The 23,344-nt window shown below is 43.9% G+C and overlaps 2 protein-coding genes across 2 annotated transcripts in view; both read right to left on the bottom strand.

Annotated features, from left to right (window-relative positions):
- eif2ak3 (eukaryotic translation initiation factor 2-alpha kinase 3) overlaps window positions 1-16,380 on the bottom strand; it is a 32,844-nt gene extending 16,464 nt beyond the window's left edge. The window contains exon 1 of the mRNA XM_061696126.1: window positions 15,429-16,380. Coding sequence (XP_061552110.1) covers window positions 15,429-15,694 — 266 coding nt within the window. The 5' untranslated portion in view covers window positions 15,695-16,380. The remainder of the gene's footprint in view (window positions 1-15,428) is intronic.
- Window positions 16,381-17,011: 631 nt separating this feature from the next.
- Window positions 17,012-22,291, bottom strand: rpia (ribose 5-phosphate isomerase A (ribose 5-phosphate epimerase)). The gene is made up of 9 exons (XM_061696127.1): window positions 22,103-22,291; window positions 21,288-21,348; window positions 20,820-20,875; window positions 20,685-20,744; window positions 19,428-19,492; window positions 19,272-19,340; window positions 19,046-19,187; window positions 18,138-18,237; window positions 17,012-17,524 (listed from the first exon to the last, which is right to left on the bottom strand). Exons 1-9 carry the CDS (start codon window positions 22,268-22,270, stop codon window positions 17,427-17,429), a joined length of 819 nt encoding a protein of 272 aa, XP_061552111.1. The 5' UTR covers window positions 22,271-22,291; the 3' UTR covers window positions 17,012-17,426.
- Window positions 22,292-23,344: the final 1,053 nt, after the last annotated feature.

Raw genomic sequence — 23,344 nt, 5'->3', positions numbered from 1 at the left:
CCAACTACCGGAGACAAATTCCTTGTGTGTTTTGGACATACTTGGCAAATAAAGATGATTCTGATTCGGAAACTGTAACCCTGACTTGAAACCCGAAATCTCACGCACTATCTTGAAAGCTTATCATTGTCTTGAAACCCTAACCCTGACTTCAAACACAATTTTAAATCCTAAACCTGGCGTGAAACCCTAACCCTGTCGTCTCAAAACCAAAACCGGAAACCGGAAACCTGACTTAAAACCCGAACCATTGCATGGAATTAACACCGAAAGGACTGAAATAATGTGACAATAACTCACGAAGCACTTGGAATCCTACGGATCATCAACACGAGTTGAGAAAGTTACGAAAGAAGCAAAGGCAAGTAGATGGACTTTCTTTTCGGTTCTTTTCCTCCGCCGGCTAGCCGGATCACATGGTCTTATTTCTACTCGGTAACAGGCTCAGGAGGACATTTGGCGGCGTTTTACGGCGAGTGCCGCCCTGTTGGTGGGCAGGACTTTGCGGCACCTCGGGGACGACGGCAGCACAGATGGTAAGCAGGGAGCGAGCGCGCACGTTGCAACTTTCCACAGGCCATTACTGACATAAAAGACGCCTCATTTACATTTCAACGCCCCAAATAAATGTTTGAACGACCAAGTCTGCTAACTGAACGGAAACGCCGGCACCGCGCCGGCTGTCAATCGAGCGCGAGTCTGCATGGGCCGACGATCGATCGGACGGATGTCGGTGTCGATTTGTAGTTAACCTAGCAGAAGACGGTTTGGGGGGGGAGGGGGTGTCAGCATTTTTAATTGCTCAAGCGGAAAGCCAATAAAACAGCAAATCTCTCAGGTCAATTTAATACGGTGAGTTCAACTGGCTTTTTGCGACCAAAAGGATGTTCTGAAAATTCTGCCCCCCGACGCCAGCAGTTTCATTTAGCAAAAAGAAATGTGTGCATCATGAGTTGGCCCACAAAAAAAAAAAAGCCTCAAGAAGCCTCGCCCCCAAATAAAACAGGAGGTCAGCCATTTTGGTTCGAAACAGCCCGATTTGGCTCGGTCGTGCTCTGTGAAATTTCATGAAAATTTCTGCCCCGAAAGCCGGTTTCATTTGGTAGGCGCGTTTATCGCGACTAGACCCACAAAAAAAGTCTCAAGAAGCCATGCCTGAAAAGACACAGGAAGTCATCCATTTTGGTTTCAAGTGGCCACTTTGCTTCAGTTACGCCATAGGTGTCAAACTCAAGGCCCGGGGGCCAGATGCGGCCCGCCACATCATTTTATGTGGCCCGCGAAAGCGAATCATGCTCGTCAAACTTTTGTGATTTTTGCTCAAACCTGTACCCAAATTCCAAATTGCCATAATAATAAACAATGTTGAGATATTGCATTTTTCTGTTGCCTTCTACAGTAACTTAAACAATACTTGAACAAACCCTTATCCTTGTCTTCTGATTTCAAAACTAGTTACCCCGCAATTTGTTGTGTAATGGTAATAATATGATTCGGTGATTAAACATTTCACCGTTCTAACGGCCCTCTGAGGGAAATCATAATTACAATGCGGCCCGAGACAAACATTTGTTTTACACCCCTGAATTACGCCCTCAGAATTGAACAAAAACAAAACTCCGCCCCAAACCCAGTTTGACTTAACAACAGGAAATTTGGTAGGCACATCTATCCTGAGTAGACCCACAAAAAAAAAAAAAAAAAAAAAAGTCTCATGAAGCCATGGCAAAAAAGAGACAGGAAGGCTTCCATTTTGGTTTGAAGTGACCATTTTAAGTTCATCCAAAGGGAAACTTCTCCTCGAGAGTTTGTCCAAATGCTACCAAATTGTCGTACTAGAGCGGCTCCGGCTACCGGAGACAAATTCCTTGTGTGTTTTTGGACATACTTGGCAAATAAAGATGATTCTGATTCTGAAATTTCAACCGTGTATACGAGACATAAGTGTTCTGATGAAATGTGAACAAATGTTTTTGTCATCGGCTATAGGCGAAGTTTGATGAGAAAACCTGAAACTCTCAAAGTCAACTCCAGAATTTTGACCAAACCTCTGGCGTGTGGTAAAGGTCCTGACCTAGAGAGCTATCCGGCGCCCCCTACTGCCTGCAATGTATAAATGCACTCACGCTGCTCCGATTTCTTTCAAATGGTCTCCTCTGGGTAACTTGTTACACTGGATGGATAAGAACGTGAACATTGGCTGTACACTTTCATTCGTCGATACGGAGAAAAATGTTTCCGAATCAAATTGCCGTGCCAGGAACAGATTGCGCCAGCATCCCTCGCACCGAGCAGGTGCTATTGATCCCAAATCAATTTGTCAGCGATGGCGTCTATTGAACGAGCTCTCAAGCTTCAAGGAGCGCGAGCGTGTCGGCCCGGAGACGACTAAGACGTGGCTTGATCGAGATCGATGGGAGGAAGTTTCTTCTGGTTTTGCGCATCCTACTGTTCACACATTCTGCCTGTGAAACATTTCCGTCTTATTGAAAGGAGACTGGATGCTGTTGTGGGGGATTTAGAGAATACCTGCAATAAATATTTGAAGACAAAGTAACGTGCAGTTTATCAACTTTCAAAATTGCCCATTTTAACTTCCCATGGAAATTTAACAGAAATGTTTCCACTCCTTCGCAACCTCCAAACAAATGATCCGGACCAATCCACATAATCGCAGGCAGGTGGTGAGATGGACAGCAAAAGGGGTCCCCCCCCAGGGGGGTCTTTGGGTAGATTTTCACAGACAGATTTCCAGGTGCTGCCAAGTTCTGACCAGACCAATTGGACTTCCTTTCATGTCATGTAATTAGCCCAAGTGAGACTTGACCGTGGTTCACTCTTGAATGCCGAGGGACAACGGAATTTACAACGCCCAAAAATGAAGAGCCGAAGACGGGAGGACCCCCCCCGCACCCAGCCCCCCCAAAAAATAAATAACAAATCTTCTGCTCCTGGCATTATCAGGCATGCTAAGAAAAAAAACATTGTTTTTGCCTCTCTTGGCCGCCAATGAAAAAAAGAATCAACTCGCCCTTTCTATTGGCTCTCGGAGCTTGCTGAAAACATGAAGCCGATTGGCTGTTGCTAAGCAGTGGGTTCAGGACCCGCCCCTTTCAAGCCCTGCTGAAGAAGAAGACACAGAGTACGAGTTGAGCGATGGAGATCAAAAGCTTTTGTGGACTGCTGATAAAGGATGAGAGGGGGAGGCGCGGCGGCGTCGGTGGTTGTAGCATCGTAGCGAGACGCTAATGGAGTCAATGAGCAGCGGCAAAGCCAAACAAAAGACGAGAAAAAAAAGGCCCACAGCACTGTTCACAACTGCGGGCGCTTTATTTCCAACAGTGGTTGTCAAACATGTGGGCCCGTGAGCCGTTTCTTGGGGCGCTGCAAAAATAATTGTCAATAAATGATTGTGTTGAATCATTTCAAAGAGGTTTATAACGTACATACGGGAGCCGGCGCGCCAATACATAGTAAACCCCGTGTCGGCTTTGAGCCAATTAAGGCGCTGATATGATTGTGATGTTTCATCACGTAAAATTGACATCCCCAAATTAATAATTTTTTTTTTTTTTTTAAAGAACAAAAGGGGTATTATAGGAATAAAGTGCTTTTATTTCAGAAAAAAATATATCTACATATTTCTTTTAACTGGGAAAAATAGCACAGTATTGTACTTTATATATATATATATATATATATATATATATATAAAATTACAGTAATAATATCATTTGCTGTTTGCGGAATGTCGCGTGACCAAAGCGGGAAAACAGGCTAGCTGACTTCTTGTGTATTCTACGCTACAAGCATGACTGGTTCGACGGGTTTTGAAGCCGAACTTGCCGAAATGTTTCCTTAATGGCTGGTATTAAGTTAAAGACGTACAAATATGACATCTGTAAACAGGAGCAAAGCCTAAACACGGTCTATTGTCATCTTTGTTGGCTCTGTGCAGACATCTTGTGTTTAAAAACAAACAAAAAAAAGACATTGCAGAAGTTTAAAGTTCCCACAGGTGCTACGTCACGGTCCCCTTCGCCATTCACCCGAGCGAGGAGGAAGTACTTTTACCCGGTTGTAGGTTGCGCATATAGTGGACTAAGTAGTATGTAGACAAAGTTTGTGCGTCATGATCTCATGCATTCAGTGTGCAGCTCCCACCTCGGCCACCAGGGGGCAGTAAAATACATATACACAAACAAAACATGCATACAAAACAAAGGAGCCGGTCACTACTCGGGAAGCTGCAGGAGTAAGAGTCGTTTTCGCAGAGGATAAAGAATATGCCTGTGAGTAATGCTATATTGTCTGTCTGCATGCGTTGCTGCAATGTCTGTGTTCATCTATCGGTTGCTCAAACAGTTCTAAAAAGCAACATCAATGCTAGTTTCGTTAGCCCGTCTATGGCATTTCATATTGTGTCTATTAAGATGGCACTTGCTTAAAAGGCAAAGTGGTTGTTCTAAATAGACAACTTGTCATTTTTGTTTTGTTTAGTTTGACGGTAAACTTCAACTGGGAATTTCAATCAACAGCTTAAAGCAAGCACTTGACTACGACTTTGTCGATGTCGACTTTCATCACATCGGTGTTGACTTGAAAACAATCTGAGGTCTTGGAAGGCCTACGACTACTGCCAAATTGAGCGCAACCCTTCAGCAACATTTGCCTCTTGAAACAAGACAAAGTTATTTTTCTCTGTCAGCACAGTCAGAAAAACACACGAGCTGCTAAAAGTGCATTGTGAGGTGCTAAAAATGGACTTGATGCGTTGAAACAGCTCAACAAGCATGATTAAAACCAAACGCGGTCAGTTGAAGACATTTGCAGTTCAGCATTCGCAAATTCACACATTTGCCGACTTATTTTGGGAATCTATCCCCCGCTAGTCACATTGTGCTCCGGCCGAAAGCAATTTCAGTATTGCTTTGCCGCCAAACTGTGTTGAAATGAGTTGAGGAGCTTTTTTGAGACATTATTATTGCTATTAATGCCATCTTGGTGCCAAGGAACTACATTCAAATGAGGTGACCATGTTTGTTTAGGCATTAGTAGAGGCCATCTAGTGGCATATTGCCGCCGCGGAACTATGTTGAAGTGAATTGAGAAGACGCATTTAGACAAGTAGTGTCCGTATTGTGGCCTTTTTGCGCCAAGGAACTACGTTGAAGTGATTTGAGGAGCTTCGTTTCCACAAAATTACCACCATTTTGCTTTAGGCAATTACAAACCTTTTTACGAGGGCATCAAGATAAATTTGAACAAAACAAAGCTACTTCAAAACATTTTTTTGCTGTCAATTTGAGTCGTGCCTTCGCAATGACATCATCACGGAACATCAATGTCATTTGGCAACAAAAAGAGTCCGCTTTGTAAAGCTCCCCAGAAAGTGAGTTGGCAGCACTGGTGGGAAGGGAGGAATGATGAAAAGGAAGAGGGGTGAGGGTGAAGAGGGGGGAGGCTGCCAAACGGCGGCTCGTTAGCCCAACGCCGTCGACGTGTCATAATAGCTTCTTCGATCACGACGGAGAGCGAGCAGAGGGCAGCCAATTAGCCTCGCTCTCAGCACTCCTCAGAGACAAGCGCGCACTGGCAGGAGGTGTGAAAGGGAGCTGTAAACACACTCCATTGAAAGAAACGAGCGGCATGTTTACATACGCCAGGTCTCCGAGGAGAGCCGGTTCGACCAATCGCCGGCCGACGGGGCCCGCGTTGCTCTCCGGCGCACGGCCCAATGGGCGGGCGGCTCGGCGCGGAGCCGGCCAATGGCGGAGCGGGGCCGCTTGTAACCATGCGACAGGGCGAGCGGCGCCCTAGATGAGCCGAGAGGAGCAACAAAAATACGAGCGCGTGGAGAGCACGTGGGGGGAGTTATGGATGCGGCGCTCGCTCGGCGGCCGCACCCAACATCGGCATCGAGCGGACGGTCGCGCAGAAGCAAGACATTTCTTCTTGTTGCCTGCCTTGCTGTTCAATGAAAGTGCAAAGACAGATTACAAACAAATTCCTATCACAAAAAAGATATACATCATACTGTTGTTCCATCATTATTAGGTCATGAAAGTGTGATGTAAAAAAAAAAAAAAAAAAAAAAAAAAAAAAAAAAATGTATATACTCTTGTAATGTTCTTTTTTACAAGGAGCCTTATTTGGCAGGTAACACTTGGTTATTATAGAATGCAAGTGGCCCTTCTCAGGGCAACTATATTTTTATTTCTATAACAAAATAAAAGTCTACTTCGGCATTACTGAAAGTGATTCAAATAGTTCAATAAAATGACCAAGTTTTGGACAAGTTATGAGTTATGTTTGGGAGGTACATTATTATTGAATACAAATGGCACTTTAAAAGGCGAACAGCCATTTTGGCAAATTAAAAACGACACAAAACGGACACAATAGTACTATAAATTATAGATAGATAGGCACTTGAACCATAGGATATCTTCCATACAATCAACAAACATACTTCTAGTTTGTGATGAAGTCTCTGCACAAGCCAGTGGATTTGTGATTTCCTTCACACAATACACACAGAAAGGTTTAAATATGATGAAAGAATGATATCCTCCTATAGTTACCTTAGTATGAACATAATGATAATGATTTATTTTTATTATTATTTTTTTTTTTAAGTGTGTAAAGTACGTAAAGACACAAGAGCCCTATTTAAAAGATGCCTTTTAACTCCATCCAGGTCAGGTTTAGATTCCGAGCATCGTTCATCTTTGTCGAACTGTAGAAGTCAAGGTGACTGCAGAGTCAAGGGTGTGGCTTTTAAGGGGGTGTATAAAATTAAAATTAAAAAAAAAAAAAAAAACACATCAAGTCGACGCTCCTTCCTCGCCTAAGCGCACCGGGCTCCTCTCATCCCATGTCCGCTCACACGTGCTCAAATCCAAACTGCGTGGCGCCACGCTCCTGACAGCTCATTGGACGAGCAGCCGCCGCGCCATTGGTTGTTGCCAAGCGGTAAGGGGAGCGAAAACAAGACCGCGTGGTCCGGGTAGCTGCTGGCTAACGGCTTGTTTTTCCTTCTCGGAGCGTCCCACCTTTTTTCTTTTTTTTGCCTTTGCCTGCCCCACCCAAAGTGCTGCAGTGCTGCTGCCGACTTGTCAAAGTAGCCCGTGACCTCGTGAATCTACTTGGTGCAAGGACAGCAACTTTTCAATGCAGGCAAACAACAACTAGAAGCCATCTGTGTGTGATACACAAGCCAGAATAGAATCCGAGTTTTAGCGTGTGTTATGGAGAGTCATCAAAAGCAAGATTTCCTGCAACCCGCGACACCCGACCGCCTAATATACGTGCGTCACATTTGGTAGCGATCGGACAAAAACTCTTATCACTTCATCTTTGAAATCAGACACCCGAAAATTGGCCAAACTCACTCAGAAAGCAGACAAATTTCCTTGTGTGTCTTGTAACATAATTCGCCAATAAAGCTGATTGCGGTTGTGATCGGATTAGGATTCCTGTGGATTTTCAGGCATGGATAAGTCAAACTTTCTTCGGGGTCTACTCATGATAGACATGTTTACCAAATTTCATAATACCAAGTCAAACTGGCTTTGGGGGGTGAATTCTCGAGTTTAAATTATTGAAGATGCTCGAGAGCCAAAATGTCCATTTGAAACCAAAATGGCAGACTTCCTTTGTCTTTTCCGATTCGTCTTCTTGAGACTTTTTGGGGAGGCATCGGCCTACTGTTATGTGAAACTGGCTTTGGTGTTGTATTGTTTTGTTTCATTCGAGAAAGGGGTACCGAATGAAAATGGCCACTTCAAACCAAAACAGCCGACTTCCTGTGTCTTTTTGGGGATGGCTTCTTGAGATTTTTTTGTGGGTCTAACCATAATAGACATGCCTACCAAATTTCCTGTTGATAATTCAAACCGATTTTTGGCAGCTGAATTTTTTCCGGGTCAAATTGCCTCAGATAACATTTTTTGTCTTCTTGTTGATCCTGTAAATGGGAAAAAAAAAAAAAAAAAAAAAAAAAAAAGACCCTAAAATGGTCGCCTGAAACCAAAATAAAAGACTTCCTGGGTTTTTTCCAGGACTTTTTTGTGGTTTGATTATGCCCCCAAAATAAAATGTTAAACAATTTAGAGGGCATTCCGAGCCAATTTCCTGTTGCATTTTGGAGTGTTTACACAATTTATCTGTCCTGAAGAGTAAGAACAACAACAAAAACACGAAGCAATTTCAAGCGCGTTAACTATGAAACGATAACGAGGACGCACTAGATTAGATAAGATGACATGACGTAAGCTTGTTAAGAGAGAGAGAGAGAAAAAAAAAACACCAGCTTTACGTGTGCTAGAAAACTTTCCCTCGCACTTGATTCACATCCTCTACTGGCCTCTTATTTTGGGGGCAGCCTCGATGACTAACATCTCATACCAAGACCGAAACTAAGACAGCAGAGCAAAAAAACTAACTATAGCCCGACCCATGCGGCCCCGGCGCTCATATCCTGAGAAGCGGCCCGTCTCTTTAACGCCATTGGCCGACGGGGCGGCCGAGCCGGCCTATTGGCTGTCGCCGAGCAGTAGGGCCGCTCCGCGGGAGCCCGGGGCGGCGGAGCCGTCGGAGCCCCGAGGGGCGGGGGGTGAAGGGCGGCGGTACGAAGGAAGGTGGGGGAGCAGGTTGAAAACACGGCGCCGTCCTCTCAAGCTCCCCAAGGGGGCGCCGCCCGGGCCCGCGTCGGGAGCAAGTGGGACCGGGTGCCGCCGGCTTGAGTGTGCGGACGCTGTTAGGTTACACGAGTTAGCTCACCGCTAACAACCAAAGGTACTCAATCGAAATTCATTTGTGGCTATCATTTTGCGAGCTATAGCGTTTTTTTCCATTTTTCCCCATTTTGTGCCGTGTGGCTAAAAAAATACCGAATGTCGTAGCTGCGGCCCCGCATGTGTCGCCCCTCCCCCACGAAACACTTGAGCGCCTTTGTTCACGTCAGGGCTCTCCCGCCACAGTTTCGCCTTGCAGTTAGCTAGCTAGCTATGCCTGCACCCCGGAAATACATCTTCCCTTCAAATAGTCCGCTTTAGAGCGCCTCGTTGTCGGGCGGGGGATAGATAAGTCAGACTTGAGAGCCAGCGCGCGGACGGGGGCTTCAGACTGCTCGCTTTCGGGCGCCTCGTTGTCATGGCGCGGAACAGCCCCGCGACGACCCGGTGGGAAATATTCCAGCCCCCGGAGGCTTTAAGCGGATATATTTTCGAGGCTCCAACGTAGTTTGAGTGCAGGCACCAGAAAGATGCGAGACGAAGTAGCATCCATTTTTCCAGGTGGTAGTATTCGCTTGACATTTGAGCCGGGCATGGTTTCGAGAGCATTTTTCCCAATTTTGAAGCCTCATTCTAGCCTATTCCATTTTATGTCGAATATTTTGTTGGAAAACTATTGGATTTTTTCTACCACGTTCACATCTGCAGTGTCACACAACAAGAAAACCATTCCGGTGTGAGTTAGTGATTTTTCAGGGCATCAAATGTCAACATGCGGGAAACAAAAATACTGTACACAGGACACTGCCTGTGGTGAAGCTCGAGAAAAAGTGTCAGACATGCATGAGCGTGCGCGAAAACACGGCATCTCGGGGGGGATGTAGCGCGTGCAGCGTTTACAGGTGAGCCGCTGATCAAAGCAAACAGATGCAATATTTATAGATGACAGGAAACCACGCACACCATAGAAATGAACAAATGACAACTTTCTAAGTGTCACAATAACATTTTCATGGTCCGATTTTTATCAAATGACATAAAAAACATGTCGCGACAACAGCAGCAACCAGTTTTTAGTTTATTAACTCAAATTTACTGTACTTTTTATATTCCCCCCCCCCCCCAATTCGTATACTCTCCATAATCCCTAGCAGGTAAATAAATCAATTCTGCTCCGACTAAATTTAAAAAACCCACAAAAAAAAACGGCTCAAAACGATTAATCGATTATCAAGATAGGTTAATTTGATGTTCGATTAGTTGTCAATGAATGGATGACTTGTTGCACCTCTAGTAGAACGTACTTCGAAACAAATCTCTCAATCCACTTACAGGGTGTTTTACTATAAAATTAAAATTAAACCAAAAAAATTTAAAAAAAGCAATATGGCGGGGGTCGAGCGTAATTTCAAAAGGTTCCTCAATAGCCTGTCGCGCTTGGCTGTAACGCATCGTGTTCTTTTAGGCAGCATCGATGGGAAAAAACATCCCAATGATTTGTTGTCGTCGGCATCATAAAGAATGAGCGTTTTCTTCATTGTGTTTGTTGTCTTACATCTCTCTTTTTTTTTTTCTTTTTCAAATCATTCACACGTCTGCTCTTCTATGTGTTTGATCATGACGGGCCAGCGTGTTTGTGGTTTCCCTTTTGGACTTTTCCGTGTACGCCGCAAAGTTTCTTTCTTCCAAGCCTTCAAGAGCGCAAGGCGAAGGCGGACGACAGATTTTCCATCGTCGAGATTTCGGTGCGGACGTTTTGGGGTAGACGACGACGCTGCAAAATCGGAAGACGAATCCAAACCATCATCCCTCCTCACATTTCCAAATAAAAAATAAAGATATAAAAAAAAAATAATAATAATAGGTTTGATGTAGGTTTATCAATAGATCCACAACAAAGACTGGTGGGAACTAACCAAGAGGTTGCTGCTAAGGTTAGCATGCTGTTACACTTGCCTCAATTTTGCATCGTTTCTAAATTGCAATAACAAGTTCAAGCAAAAGCGGATCATTCCGGGACCGATTGAGTTGGCGTGTTAGGCTCGCATTCCCTTAATTTAAATCACCTTCGGCTGTTAAAAAAAAAAAAGATACAGTACATAAACTATGTAACGCCAATGAAAACTGGTGAATAATTAATGAAGTCTGGTTCCCCAGGCTGCTGAAGTTAGCTATTATGTAAATCCTTTTGAACCAAAAAAGAAATAATCCAAATTTGACAATGTCGTACAATATTAAACTACAATGAAGACTGGAGGGAAATGAATGAAGTCAGGTTCCCCAGAATGCTGACGTGTTATTACCTTTAAAGAAAATATAACAAAATAATTGCAATACATTCCACTACAAGTACAACAAAGAGTAGTGGACATTGAATGGAGTGAGGTTCCCAAGGATGGCCAAGTTAAGCCTATTACATTTGCATTCCCTCAACCTTTAATCAATTTGAATTAAAAAAATAAAATTAAAATTAAAAAAACGAAATATCGCAATGGCGTACAGGTCAGGATACAACTACAATGAAGAAGGAGGGAAAATGAACAGAATCAGGTTGCCTCGCCTGGGGAAGTTAGCATTTTATCAACTTATTACATTTGCAATCCCTCAATTTACCGTTTGTTCTAAAAGATAAAAGTACTGCAATATCGTACAGTGTAACGACTCCAAAGACTGGTGGGCAATGAATGGCGTGAGGTTCCCTGGGCTGCTGAAGTTAGCTCGTTATTAGATTTGCATTCCGTCAACTTTGAATCATTTTGAAGCAAAAACGGACAAACACAAAAGTACAGCCAAGACCAGTGAAAAATAGTCGGGTTCCCCAAGCGGCTGAAGTTCGCATGTCATTAGCGTGCCAATGTCATATCAGTATTGAAAAACCACGCATAAGTACAACATGGCGGGAGATGAATAGAGTGAGTTACCCCAGGCTGGCGGGAAGTTAGCATATTACATATACAGCATATTAGCGCATCCATAACTTTGCTACCTTGGGAGTGTTTTTTGGTCACTATTCTAACGCTTTTGCATCTCCCCCAACTAAAAACAAAAATAAAAGTAATACTACATAACTACAACAAAGAATGGTGTAAAATGGCTGGAATAAGGTTTTCAGAAGGGCTTAGGTTAGCGCATGAATAACTTTGCCACTTTGGGGGCTTGTCAAATACACACGCACTACTTTTTCGTGTATATTCTGCCATGTAAAATTGATACTACATCAATCAAATATGTAACTTCAAAGGCCCTCCTCTAATGAATAAAATAATCGTGTCGGTAGAGCGAGGCGCAAGATTCCGGCGAGAACTTTTGAGTTTTGTGCTTACGAGCTGTCACTCGCTCGACTTTGTTTATTTTGGTATTTTTTGCTGCGTGTTGAGGGCCAACATGTTTGTTCCGAGCAAGCTTTGACCTGAAACCCACTCGGTGTACAAAAAAAAAAAAAGAACCTGTAGAACCTGTAAAAAAGACCGACATTTGAAAATAGGTTCATTTTTGTGTATTTGGGGTTACTTTAGGTCAGACGGACATTTTGGGTAACACTTGTATCTCAAATCATCTTTCCTTTACTGGAATGAATAGAAATGCCACCAACTCGAATCGCCCCGTGCGGCCCCTCTGCGTAGCGCAGCAACCATTTTTGTCGGCTGCGCGTCCAACGCCGCGGAGATCGTCTCTCGTGATTGGTCCGTTGTAGTCACACGCCGCGATGACGTCCCGGCGCGCCCATCGGTTCTACGTACCGTCGACGTCGCCGCCTTCTCGATCGATTTTGCAGCATAACTACACGTATCATCTTGTCATCTCGGTCCATTTGTTCTGTCGCGGTCGCCATTGTTGTTGTTTTGTTCCTCGTTACTGAAAGGGAAGTAAAAACGGCGAAAAAACAAAAAAAAAAAAAATGCAGAGGAAACTCCAGCCTGTAGCGTCCGAGCCAACGCCGGCCGTAGCGACACCCCCGACTTGGAGGAGAACTGCAGCACACTTTCGAAACTGCGCACGTGGGTTGCGCTCGAGTAGAAAGGCCAACTACGCGCGGGACTGCCGCAGTGACGTCAGCGCGGTCGCCGCCCGCGTGAATATCAAGAAGCCTTTAATCTTCTCTGCTTTTTTAGTCCTCCATGTAAGTAGACTGATTATCTTGGTGTTTCATCAAAATAAGACATTTGCAAACATCTGCTTTTACTTTGGAAAACAAAAATTTTGTCGATTTTCTGACCAAAAAAAAATTGCAGCTTTTTTTTTTTTTTTTAAATAAAAGAAATATTGTCAACAGATTAATCAATCATTAAATTAACACTGGGTTACAAAAAAGAACTGGGCGGGAAGGTGTCGATGTTTGTACAACTTATTTTTGCCAATTTTGCATCGCTGAATCTCAAAACATTTGTTTCTCTTCTTCACGTCAGGTTTGTATGCTAAATTTATTTTTTTCTAAATCAGATTTTCTTACTAAATCGATTACATTTTTGTGATATCGTTTGATTTTTTTGTTAATATTTCTCATCTGATTTGAAGAGTAAAAAAAATATTTTTCCAACACAGTTTATTAGTCAAATGTCACAAACTTCCCTTACTGAAAATTGAATAGCAGACATTAATAAAAGTAAGTAACCTTCTGACCGTTAGTGTATTTGCTTTCCTACAAGGAAGGCCTCACACCATCCTTGGGGGGCGCGCCCCCAGGTTGAGAACCCCTGATAGAACGCTAAAATACCTCCACATGTAAACAAAAACATAAAAAAAGAAACAGTTGACCTGATCAAGTAGAATCAATGCGATATTTAGATTCAGCACATGAAAATGGACCATAATTGGCAAAAAAATAAAAATGCATTGTTGAACAGTGGAATGGTTAGTGGCAGTCCTCGACTTTATAAAGGCAAAGGTGTGTGCTTGTTTTCAATTCATGACGTATGTTTTTGCTCGCCTGTTAAAGCAAAAAAAAAAAAAAAAAAAATTTTTTAAAAAATTAAAAAAAATCAGCCAGTCGAGGGCTCGTGCCGTATCTCGGAAAACTCGTGAGTCGGATCACTTGCGCCTCAATGCACCACGGTTAAAAAATAAAAACATTTTTAAAAAAATTATTTTTTTTTAAAAAGGGAATTGCGGTGGTGTTCGGAGGTCTGCAACAGAATATTAGCATTTAAACTCATTTGAATGGGGAAAGGGGATTTGATATACATGTAAATTGAGTTAGGAAATTAGTCAGGGAAGCAATACAACTGGTAAGTGGAGATAGGACGAGATTTCAGACAGCGTTAAGTGGAGCACACTACAATTGGCCTCCTGAGGCTTGTTGTGGATCTTTACAAAGGGGAAGCCTCATCCATAAAAACTTTGGACAGGAATGCCTCCAAAGCTTTCGCCCCTGCCTTCTTTTGATCCACGGCACCATTTTTGATCCCGATCCGCTAGTCGGAAAAAGACACCGACGACCGCGTTTAAAATAGCAAACAGAGGGTCATTTAACAGTAAAGGTCAGATTGATCTGAGGCGGCGGTCGGGACTCGGGAGGGAACACCACACTGCGGCAGACGCAATCAAAGTGATGGGGGATTCAATCAATGTACGGCGAGACCTTAAGCTCTCTCTCACTTTGGAGAGCAGCTATGTTCTCCGACGCAAACTATTTCACAACTTTGGACACAAAACTTCAAATCCAAGCCATGAAATGGAGGATTCCATGCAAAATGATTGAGGATAACAAAATGCTCTGTTTTGATAACAATATGGTTGACGTGGTGTACAACTACGAGGAGCTGTTTTGAATGATTGTAGTTCCTTATTTTGCTCCGTTAAAGAGCCAAACAGTTGCCAACTCTAATCGCAACAATAAACATGTTGATAAAGTCAGAATAATGCTTGGTTTTGAGGAGTTGGCTCTGAAACGTGCTAGTGGCGAGCTTTGTCTGAAAAGAGACCACAACCACAAACTCTACCTTGACAAAGATCATCGTGCTCGGTTTTGATTGTAGTTTGCGGTGCAGCGTGACAACAGAGCTTTTTCATACGGCAACCTCATTGAGCTGCAAATTGCTCCCAGACCGACGCCGAACAGTCGTACGCACCTGCAAACTACAATTCCGATCACAACCAGACGAAGAAACTCCAAACAAGCCTCGGTTTTGAGGGGCTTTGCCCCAAAAAAGCTGAATTTGCGATGCGGCTCTGGCAGTTGCGGGTTGTGTGCCTATGCGACCGCCGGCACGATTTTCATCACACAACAACATCACGCGATGTCAACTTTAATAGCAAAAATAAATAAATACAATTCAAATTCAAACATTTTAAAAAGGGGGGTTTTGGAGGGCTGTTGTGGCTGCAAATGGAGCTTGTTGACTAAAAGTTTGCTTGGGGCGTGTTGCATTCGTCGAGCACAACACACGCCAAAATCAGCACAACAACTTTCCACGTTAAGGGACGTGAGGTGTCACCGAAAAAAAACAAACAAAAAAAACTCGCATCCAAAATGAAAAGTGAAACGTGAGGTGCAAGTTGCCTCGACTCGGAGCCGCGGTGGCGGCGTTTCTTGCGGGCGCTTGAACTCGACGTCCAAATGTTGTCGAGGTCGCCGAATGCGAACAGAGTTGACTCCACCGCACAACACGTGTGGTGGTGGTGATGATGATGATGTTGTTTGCTAACCGGCTAGCCGGCGTCGTGTTCCGAGTCACATCCGCCTCGGCTTACCTCCTCTGGGGGACTCTTCCGCGGCGTGCCCCGTCCTCGCCGCCGGGCGGGCCGCTCGCCACGTCCTCCACTGTCACGTCGGCCGCGACGACGCTCTCCGGCGGGCGCGGCTTCGCCGCCCGCTCCGCGTCGGCCGAGCCCCGGCGCTCCCTGCCGGCGACGACCAAGCCCAAGGCGTGCAGGGTCCCGAGTCCTACGACCGCGTTGAGGAGGAGCAGGAGCACCAGAGAAATGCTCGCGTTTCCAAAGCGAAGCCCCCTTTCCATTTGGAAGGCTGGCTCATTAGTGAAGCATGAGATTTACATGCCACTGGCCGCCCGTGTCAATCTTAACATGCAAGAAAAACGGATTTATGAATGTACGCGACAAAACAATGCCGTCATTTGCCTTAAGTACCCTTTACTTGCGTACTTTATGTACACAGCCACTGGAACAGAACACAGTGTTTGTTATTGGCTTTATACTTGACGCAAGACTCGACTCAAGGTGCCGCCTTGTTTCTATGCCGCGATTGGACGACGGAAAGCATGCGTTCGTAAAGGCCACTTTTCATTGGCCGACGAACAGGCACTCGCGCAGGGCGTCGTACTAAGCCCGAGGTGATTGGCCCGCTCTCCCGTCACTCAGCGGCAGAGCTGCGGAAACGGCCCGCTTCAATAACAGTGCATCTCATTGGCCGCGGCATCTGGCGGTCGAAGCGACGCGTGCGCGCGTTCGCCACGCTTTGATTGGCGGGGATGCGGCTCGGCCCGTCCAATCAGGCAGGCGATCTTGGTAAACATTTTCCGTGAGTGGATAAACGCGTTGCCTGGTTTTCTAGATGTCACAACGCCGTTGGATACCGCAGCTGTCAATCATCGGCGGTCGTCAAGTCGGCCGAGGACGCAAAAGCACCAACGTGGCTCCTCAGTGGACGCCTGTCGCGATATTTCCTCTTCCTGGTCACGAGTTGTCCTCCAACTCTTGACAAGTAAAAAAAACGTAAACGAAATAAGTTCACTAAAACTAAAAGTTGTTTGCAGAGGAAGCGTAAGTACTCACATTCACTTCTACACAATTCTTGTGGGTCGGAAAAAAAAAAAAAAAAAAAAGACACCTTAAACTAAAAGGAGAACAGACAGAAATGTACTACTTCAGACCGCACTGAAATTAAAGTTTTAAAAATAATAATAGGATTAGCAGTGTGGAGAATGGATAGATAATTGCCTTACATTTTATTTCTGTATTACCAGTACTATTTTTCTTATCTTTCATACTACAGTAAATCGGTATGCCTGCTTTAACTTGTTTTTATTGTGGAGACACTGAAACATTGAATTTCCCTTGTGGATGAATAAAGTATCTATTTGTATTGACGGTGTAAGATTTGGCAGGACTGTTTTGTCTAAGCTCATACTAAAGCCCACTTCAGTTTTTGTTGTATTTTTTTGAAAGGTATTTTTCCAGTATCAGTTGGCAGTTGGCTTTTCAGCGCCTCCAGTGGCAAACAGGCGAATGATATTGCACTCATGCCTCTCAAAATAAAAACAACAACGTGGGCATTTCGGCTCGGAATGTAACTTAAATAACAACCAACTCCAATGTCACACGATGAAGTTTATTTGAATAGTTCTTGGCGCAATAGAAAAACAAAGGAGTACTCGATACCGTCAAATTCATCGATCACAGTCAGGTTTGGAATTCTTAAAAAGTTGGTGCAAAACATACACTTTGGTGTAGCGGAAGATGTAGGCGTAGTTGTGGCGCAGGCACCAAAAACAAGATGGTGGAGAGGCAAGTTTTTTTTTTTTTTTGGGTGTGAGAAGTGGAGACACAGGAAGCGCTACCTGTACATTGGTTTTCATATTACAACATCCAAGTGTCTTCATTTGACTTCCTTCTCAATACAACTGCAGCTACGATGTCAAGGCACATACTTTATATCGGATCCATCGGATTCAAACACTTGACTCGATCGGGACGAGTACAATGTGGCGAGATGAGCCCGGGTTGCGGTCCTCAGTCGATCGGCGCGTCACGAACCTGCACGCGCCCGTCTTCCGTGCCGAAGTAGACGCGCTCGGCCATGGCCACAAACAGTCCCGTCTCCACCACCCCTGAGGAGCACACCGGAGGGTACGCTTGATCTTTCGGCACGCGGGTTCCTTATCTTCCGGCCGAGCGGAAGCAACGTACGGCTGTTACGATTGAAGCGTTCTTGAATGTGCCAAGTGTCAGTCCAAAAGAAGTTATAAATTGCTTCGAAGTGAGACTTCGCAACTGGTGAGGCGATTCAAAAACAGATGTGGAAATTCAGGGGAAAAAAAACTGCCCATTTTAGAGTGGCCTTTTATCGTGGGCAGCCAAAGGCTCACTTGTGCAATAAATGTGTTGGCACTGTGTGAGGCAAACGGTGCTCACACCAGATCCCTCCTGGCTGGTTTTGGGGTTTCTGACCTCCGCCAATACTGTAAAACTGCACATTTTGTGTACGTCGAGAAATTCGTAGATCTTTGGGTATGAAAAACGGGAGTAAAAATTCACTCATCGTTAATGTGACATGCACAACTCAATTTGGGGAAAAAAAAAATTCGAGACGGAATGTAAATAAATTATATTGTACAAGTTTGTACACCCTCTTATACCCGGGGATGTGGCTGTGTTCACACCTGCCACCATTTAAAGTGCAGATGTTCTAGAAGGCTTTTCCTGACGTTTGCACGACCTCACCCGGAATCATCTTGATGGCGCTGTTGACGTCCTTCCAGTTGTGAGGGCGCTCAAACTTCCAGTCCAGGATGAAGTTGCTGTTGTCCGTCACCACGGGACCCTGACACGACCGCAGACACGTACATTACAAACAAACAAGGTTCCGGAACAAAAGGTTCCAATCAGATCCGTTCGCCTCCGCAGATCCCCCCCCCCCCACGACTCAAAGGTTCCTGGACCTCTCAAAAGTTCTACAGCGCAACCCCCATTTCCGAACGTCTCAATGTGCAAAGTATTCCCTTTATGAACCACAGACCAGACAAAAATATTGTCCGATGGTCGAACCTTAGCAAGGTGTGCGAATGTTTCATTCATCCATTGTGTGCTCGGCGGTGCCGCCAGGACTGAACAACCAAAACAAAAAATAAAGTTCATATTTGCGCCGCCGGAACCAACGTTTCACATGGACAATTATCGCAGTTGGACACAGTGTTGGAGCAGAGATAAACTTTGCCATAAACAACCACGGAGGGGCTGTAAGTGATTCTTCAGACGCTGTTAAATGCAACATGATTTATGAGTGAATGGTAGTGTTTTTTTTTTTTTTTTAATAAAAACCTAAAACGGTCATCTGTAGCGCGCTGATGCTAATCGCAATTGCAACCCATTTAGCATTTTAACAGTGTGTGGTGGCGGGGCGATTATGACTCAAGTAATAATCAATACGAGAATCGATTCTAAAAAGATTCCATAGTGACAGCCCTAGAAAATTACGTTCAATTTACAAATCCAATTTAAGAAGCAATTAAGTTTGCAAATCGAGGTTCCGCCGTAGACCCCTCTGACCCTGGAACTTGACCTTTTGGTCACATTTCATTTCCCGTAGGCGTCCTAATACTTTTGTGTGTATACATGATTTTTGTACTTACAGCTTTACTGACCGCCATACGCAAATTGGCCTCCCCTCCGAAAAGTCGGACGATCTTCCTAGAGACGGGGACGTAGGCCATGGGGACCACCTCGATGGGAACGCCCTTCTTCCACTGCTGGCCCAGAGCTTTGGAGTCTTTCCTACGAAAATTTGAAAACCTTCGGGATCAGTAATGCCTCTTCCTTAAAAACGTCGCCTTCAAACGTGATTTCTTGAATCCAAACCTGTAGTCTGCGATGACGACGAAATGTCGGGCGCAGCCGGCGACGATCTTCTCCTGAGTCAAGCAGCCGCTAACAAACAAAATGTCGACGACGATCGTGAACAAAAAGATCGGGAGGACACGCGCAAAGTGTTGTTTTCGTTTATGTGCAATTTACCCTCCGCCTTTGATCAGCGTCAGATCTGCGTCCACCTCATCCGCGCCGTCGATGGTAACATCCAGCTGAGCAAAATTCACCACAAACAACTTAAGAACAAGAGCGGACCTCCGGCAAGGCCAAACTATGACGCCACCTAGTGGTGGATGACTTCCTCCTAGCTTAGCCGCTAGTGTCATAGAGTTTGGAAGAGACTCAGTCAGACCTGTTCGCTAACTTCATCTATGCTTATGAAAGTACAACAAAGGTTTACAAACTTCTTCTGATGTTAAGTTTTATAATTGATGGTAAACTTGGTCTGTTAATGTTTTCATATTAATTAAATGACTTCAAAAACGTCTGATGTACTTCTGCTGTTGATAAAGTTTTCAAAAGTGTTTCCGAACCAGTTGCGTTCTTAATAAACTTTAAATGTGACTTGTCAACTTAGTCTAATGCTAATGTTTAAAATAAATTGTACACTTGTTTTGTTGGTAAAAAACGAAACTTTTTAAAAAGTTAGTAAACTTATTCTGATGTTAATAGTTTTTAAAAATGTTTGTAACTTTGTGCTGCTGTGAACTAACTTAAAAAAATAAATAAAAAAGGTTTGTAAACTTGTTCTGCTGTTAATAAAGGTTCAAAAATGTAAACGTGTTCTGCTACAATTTTTTAAAAATGTTATAAAACTTGTTTTATAACATTTGTAAAAAAAAATTTAAAATGTTTGTAAACTTGCTCTGCTGTTAATAAATGTTAGGAATGTAAACATGCTCTGCTGTTAAAGTTTAAACATGTCTGTAAAATCGGTCTACTGTTAATAAGGTTTGAAAAATGTAAACTCGTTCTTCTGAAAGTTTTCAAATCTTTGTAAACTGGATTTGATGTTAATAAAGTACAAAAATGTTTTTTAACTTGATCCAGCGTTTAAAAATGTTCTAAACTTGTTCTGCTGTTAATCACATTTGAAAAAGTTTGTAAACTTGGACTACAGGTCAATAAAGTTTGAAGAGCGTAAGCTTGCTCTGCTGTTAATAAAGTTTAAAGAAAGTTGAGTCAACCTTTTCTGCTGGTTGTAGTTTCAAGTTTGAAAATGCGTTTTAAGATTTCTTTTTTTTTTTTTTCTCCCCTCAACAGGCTTAAAATGTGTTCTTGTGTTCACCACGTGTAAAGATTGTTTGTAAACTGAACAACCTCAGGCAAAAAGCCCACAAGCGTCTTGGTCAGACTTGACGCTTGCCGGAAGTCAAACTAATCATTGATGTCAGTTAACACAACCTCGGGGTGTCTGTCCAGATCCGACAGCATCAGTCCATGCTGCACAATCAGCTGACGGGCCTGGAAGAGGACAAACATCAACAGCGTTTGTTTTCCCGCAGAACGAAAATGTGAAGAAACCAACGGCAAAGTCACCTGGAAGGAGGTGGGCACACAGATGATGTTCATCTTCTCCTGGCGCACTCTCGCCGCTGAAACGCAACCGCGAAAGACTCAAGCACCGATTGCCTAAAAAACTAAGTTCAGATACGTTACCTCGGGAATCGGGCGGTGGGGTTTATTATGATCTTTCTGACAACAAGGATCTCACCAATGTTTGCAAACGAGCAGATGATGCGTATGCATTGTAGGGGTCCCCGACACCAGCCCCCGGAACGCACTCCCTCCAAACTTGAGGCTGCCATTCGCCTCATTTTCTTACATGTTACGGAACAAGCCAGTGTGCATTTTCCGTACGTACATTTGAAATAATGTTCTGCTTTTGAATAAAGGGATGGACATTTTAAAAAGTGTTTTTCATCCAATTCGGCCCCCAAAAATAAATCCACAGATTAATTGCAGCCCTAATTATTATTCTTTTCAGTGTCGTGCTGATTCACTCACCCAGTCTGTCCACTGCATAGACGATGGTCGAGCCACTGCCGACTCCAACCACCTGATTGTTCTGTCGGACACCCAAAAAGTAGTATTTCAAAATAAATCAATAAATGGCACGAACTTACTCCAGGGCGGACTCGCTGATGCTTCACAAACCTGCTCGCCGATTAACAGTTCAGCTGTTCGGATCAACTTTTCCTGCCTTAATTTATTTCGTATTTGGAACTACTACGACGAAGACCCCAGTTCCAGCTGAAGAAAAGCAGCCCCTGTTCATGCTTCAGAATCACTGCTGTGTCTTTTTGGTGATGAGCAGTGTTGTGTTTGGACCTTTTGGAATTTTCAACCTTGGTTGAAAACGTGGTGTTTTTGTTGTTCTTTTTTTCTTGCCACCCTACCTCATATCGATTTTGTTACAACACAAAAACAATGCATTTGAAGGCTGGTGTGTACTACATAGACGTTTTGGATCCACTTTATGTGCCTCGCTCGGGGCTTGTGGCAGATTAGAGCGACATGGCAACACGTGGAGGCTGAAATCTTATTGGTCAAAGAAATGAAACGTCAACATACGAGTACACAAAGCAGCGCAGCCAAAAGAAACGCGACGACACGAAGACGTTAGTGTACTGTTGACAATAAATGAAGACAATTTAAGGGAACAAATATTACAATTGATGCTGTAAATGTAGCCCAGCTTGCTAGCTAACTTTACAAGCTTAACCCAAACGTCAAGCTAGTTAGAAAGGCGGCTATTTCAAAACCTTCACCCGTGGACAGAAGAGATCATAAATATAAGAAATGAAAGTACTACTAGATACCTTCACGTGGTTGTCCACCGCAGCGTAGGCGGCTAGTTTCTTCGCCTCCTCCGCCATGTTCACAGCAACACGCGTGTTTGTTTTCGGACTGGCGGTGACGAGAATCGGACGACGACTGCAGGAGGCGGGCAGCAGTTTAGCGACGCCGAGCCAGCCCCGAAAACTCATGAGCCACCCACACGCACAAAGAAACCAGCAAAAAAAAAAAAAAAAGTCCGCCCTCGAACACACCCTACCGCCGTCCACACTTCAGTCCGCTAGGTGGCGCTAACGCATCGTAACGCTGGTTGCAAACCGCCATTCAAATCAAGAAGAAGAACGTGGCGTCACCTAAGGCGCGCCCCGCTGCAACATAATTGGCTCCTACGTCGCGGGAAGGGCAGGTAACGCAGACGTAACGAGATAAAGAAAAAAATATATATTTTTTTGAATGGTTAAATTTATGGCTGGGATTGGGGATGAAGCCGTTTAGGATGGTTTAGGGTTAGTGGGATTCATATCAACTCCGCCGGACTAAAGTTCCATATTTTTCCATCTCGAAGCAGTAGGGCGTGTTCTACCGGGATACAGCAGCCAATCATAGTGTCTAAATGTATTAAGTGGGAAAAAACATATGTCAGTGTAACTAGTTTGAATTCCTTGTCTTGCTGAAATGTTATTAAAAACTGTCTTAAAATAAGTACAGTCAAATCTTTTCACTACAAATAAGATCAATTCACTAGGCGAGATTTTGCGTTTTGGCAGCGTAACATTTGAAACAGATCATTCATGGGAGAATCACCGGAACATGTTTTTCATCAAATCTTGTCTACGTTTCCACGTGAACTGGAGCGAGTTTTTGGGAACATTTTGATGGGCTCGCTTACAAAGCGGCCAATAAATATGGAAAGGTGAAATATCAACTCTAGAGAACATGCCAACAATAAATGTTGTCAATAACAACAATGGGTTTGTAAAGCCCGTGAGGTTCACTTGACGGCCTGAGGGTGGCGCAAGAGGACAGTTTGAAGCCAACGTTGCTTGAGTCAACCGCAGACGGGACAAGGCGTCCGAGGCCGAAGCTGTTCATTAGGCTTGAGTTGAATCATGCATGATTGTCATCAAATAATTTAGATTCAAGATTATATCAAACATTCTTTTAGTCAATGACGAGGATGTCTAAAAGCCACTATTTGAGGTGAGGCGAAGGCGAAAGACGATTATTTGGGTCATGGTGTCTATTAGGGTTGTCATATTTGAGGT

This window comes from Phycodurus eques, chromosome 14 (assembly GCF_024500275.1).
Source record: "Phycodurus eques isolate BA_2022a chromosome 14, UOR_Pequ_1.1, whole genome shotgun sequence".
In the NCBI taxonomy this organism is placed as follows: Eukaryota; Metazoa; Chordata; class Actinopteri; order Syngnathiformes; family Syngnathidae; genus Phycodurus; species Phycodurus eques.
The sequence above is the reverse complement of the archived record's forward strand: the minus strand, read 5'-3'. Positions and strand labels throughout refer to the sequence as shown.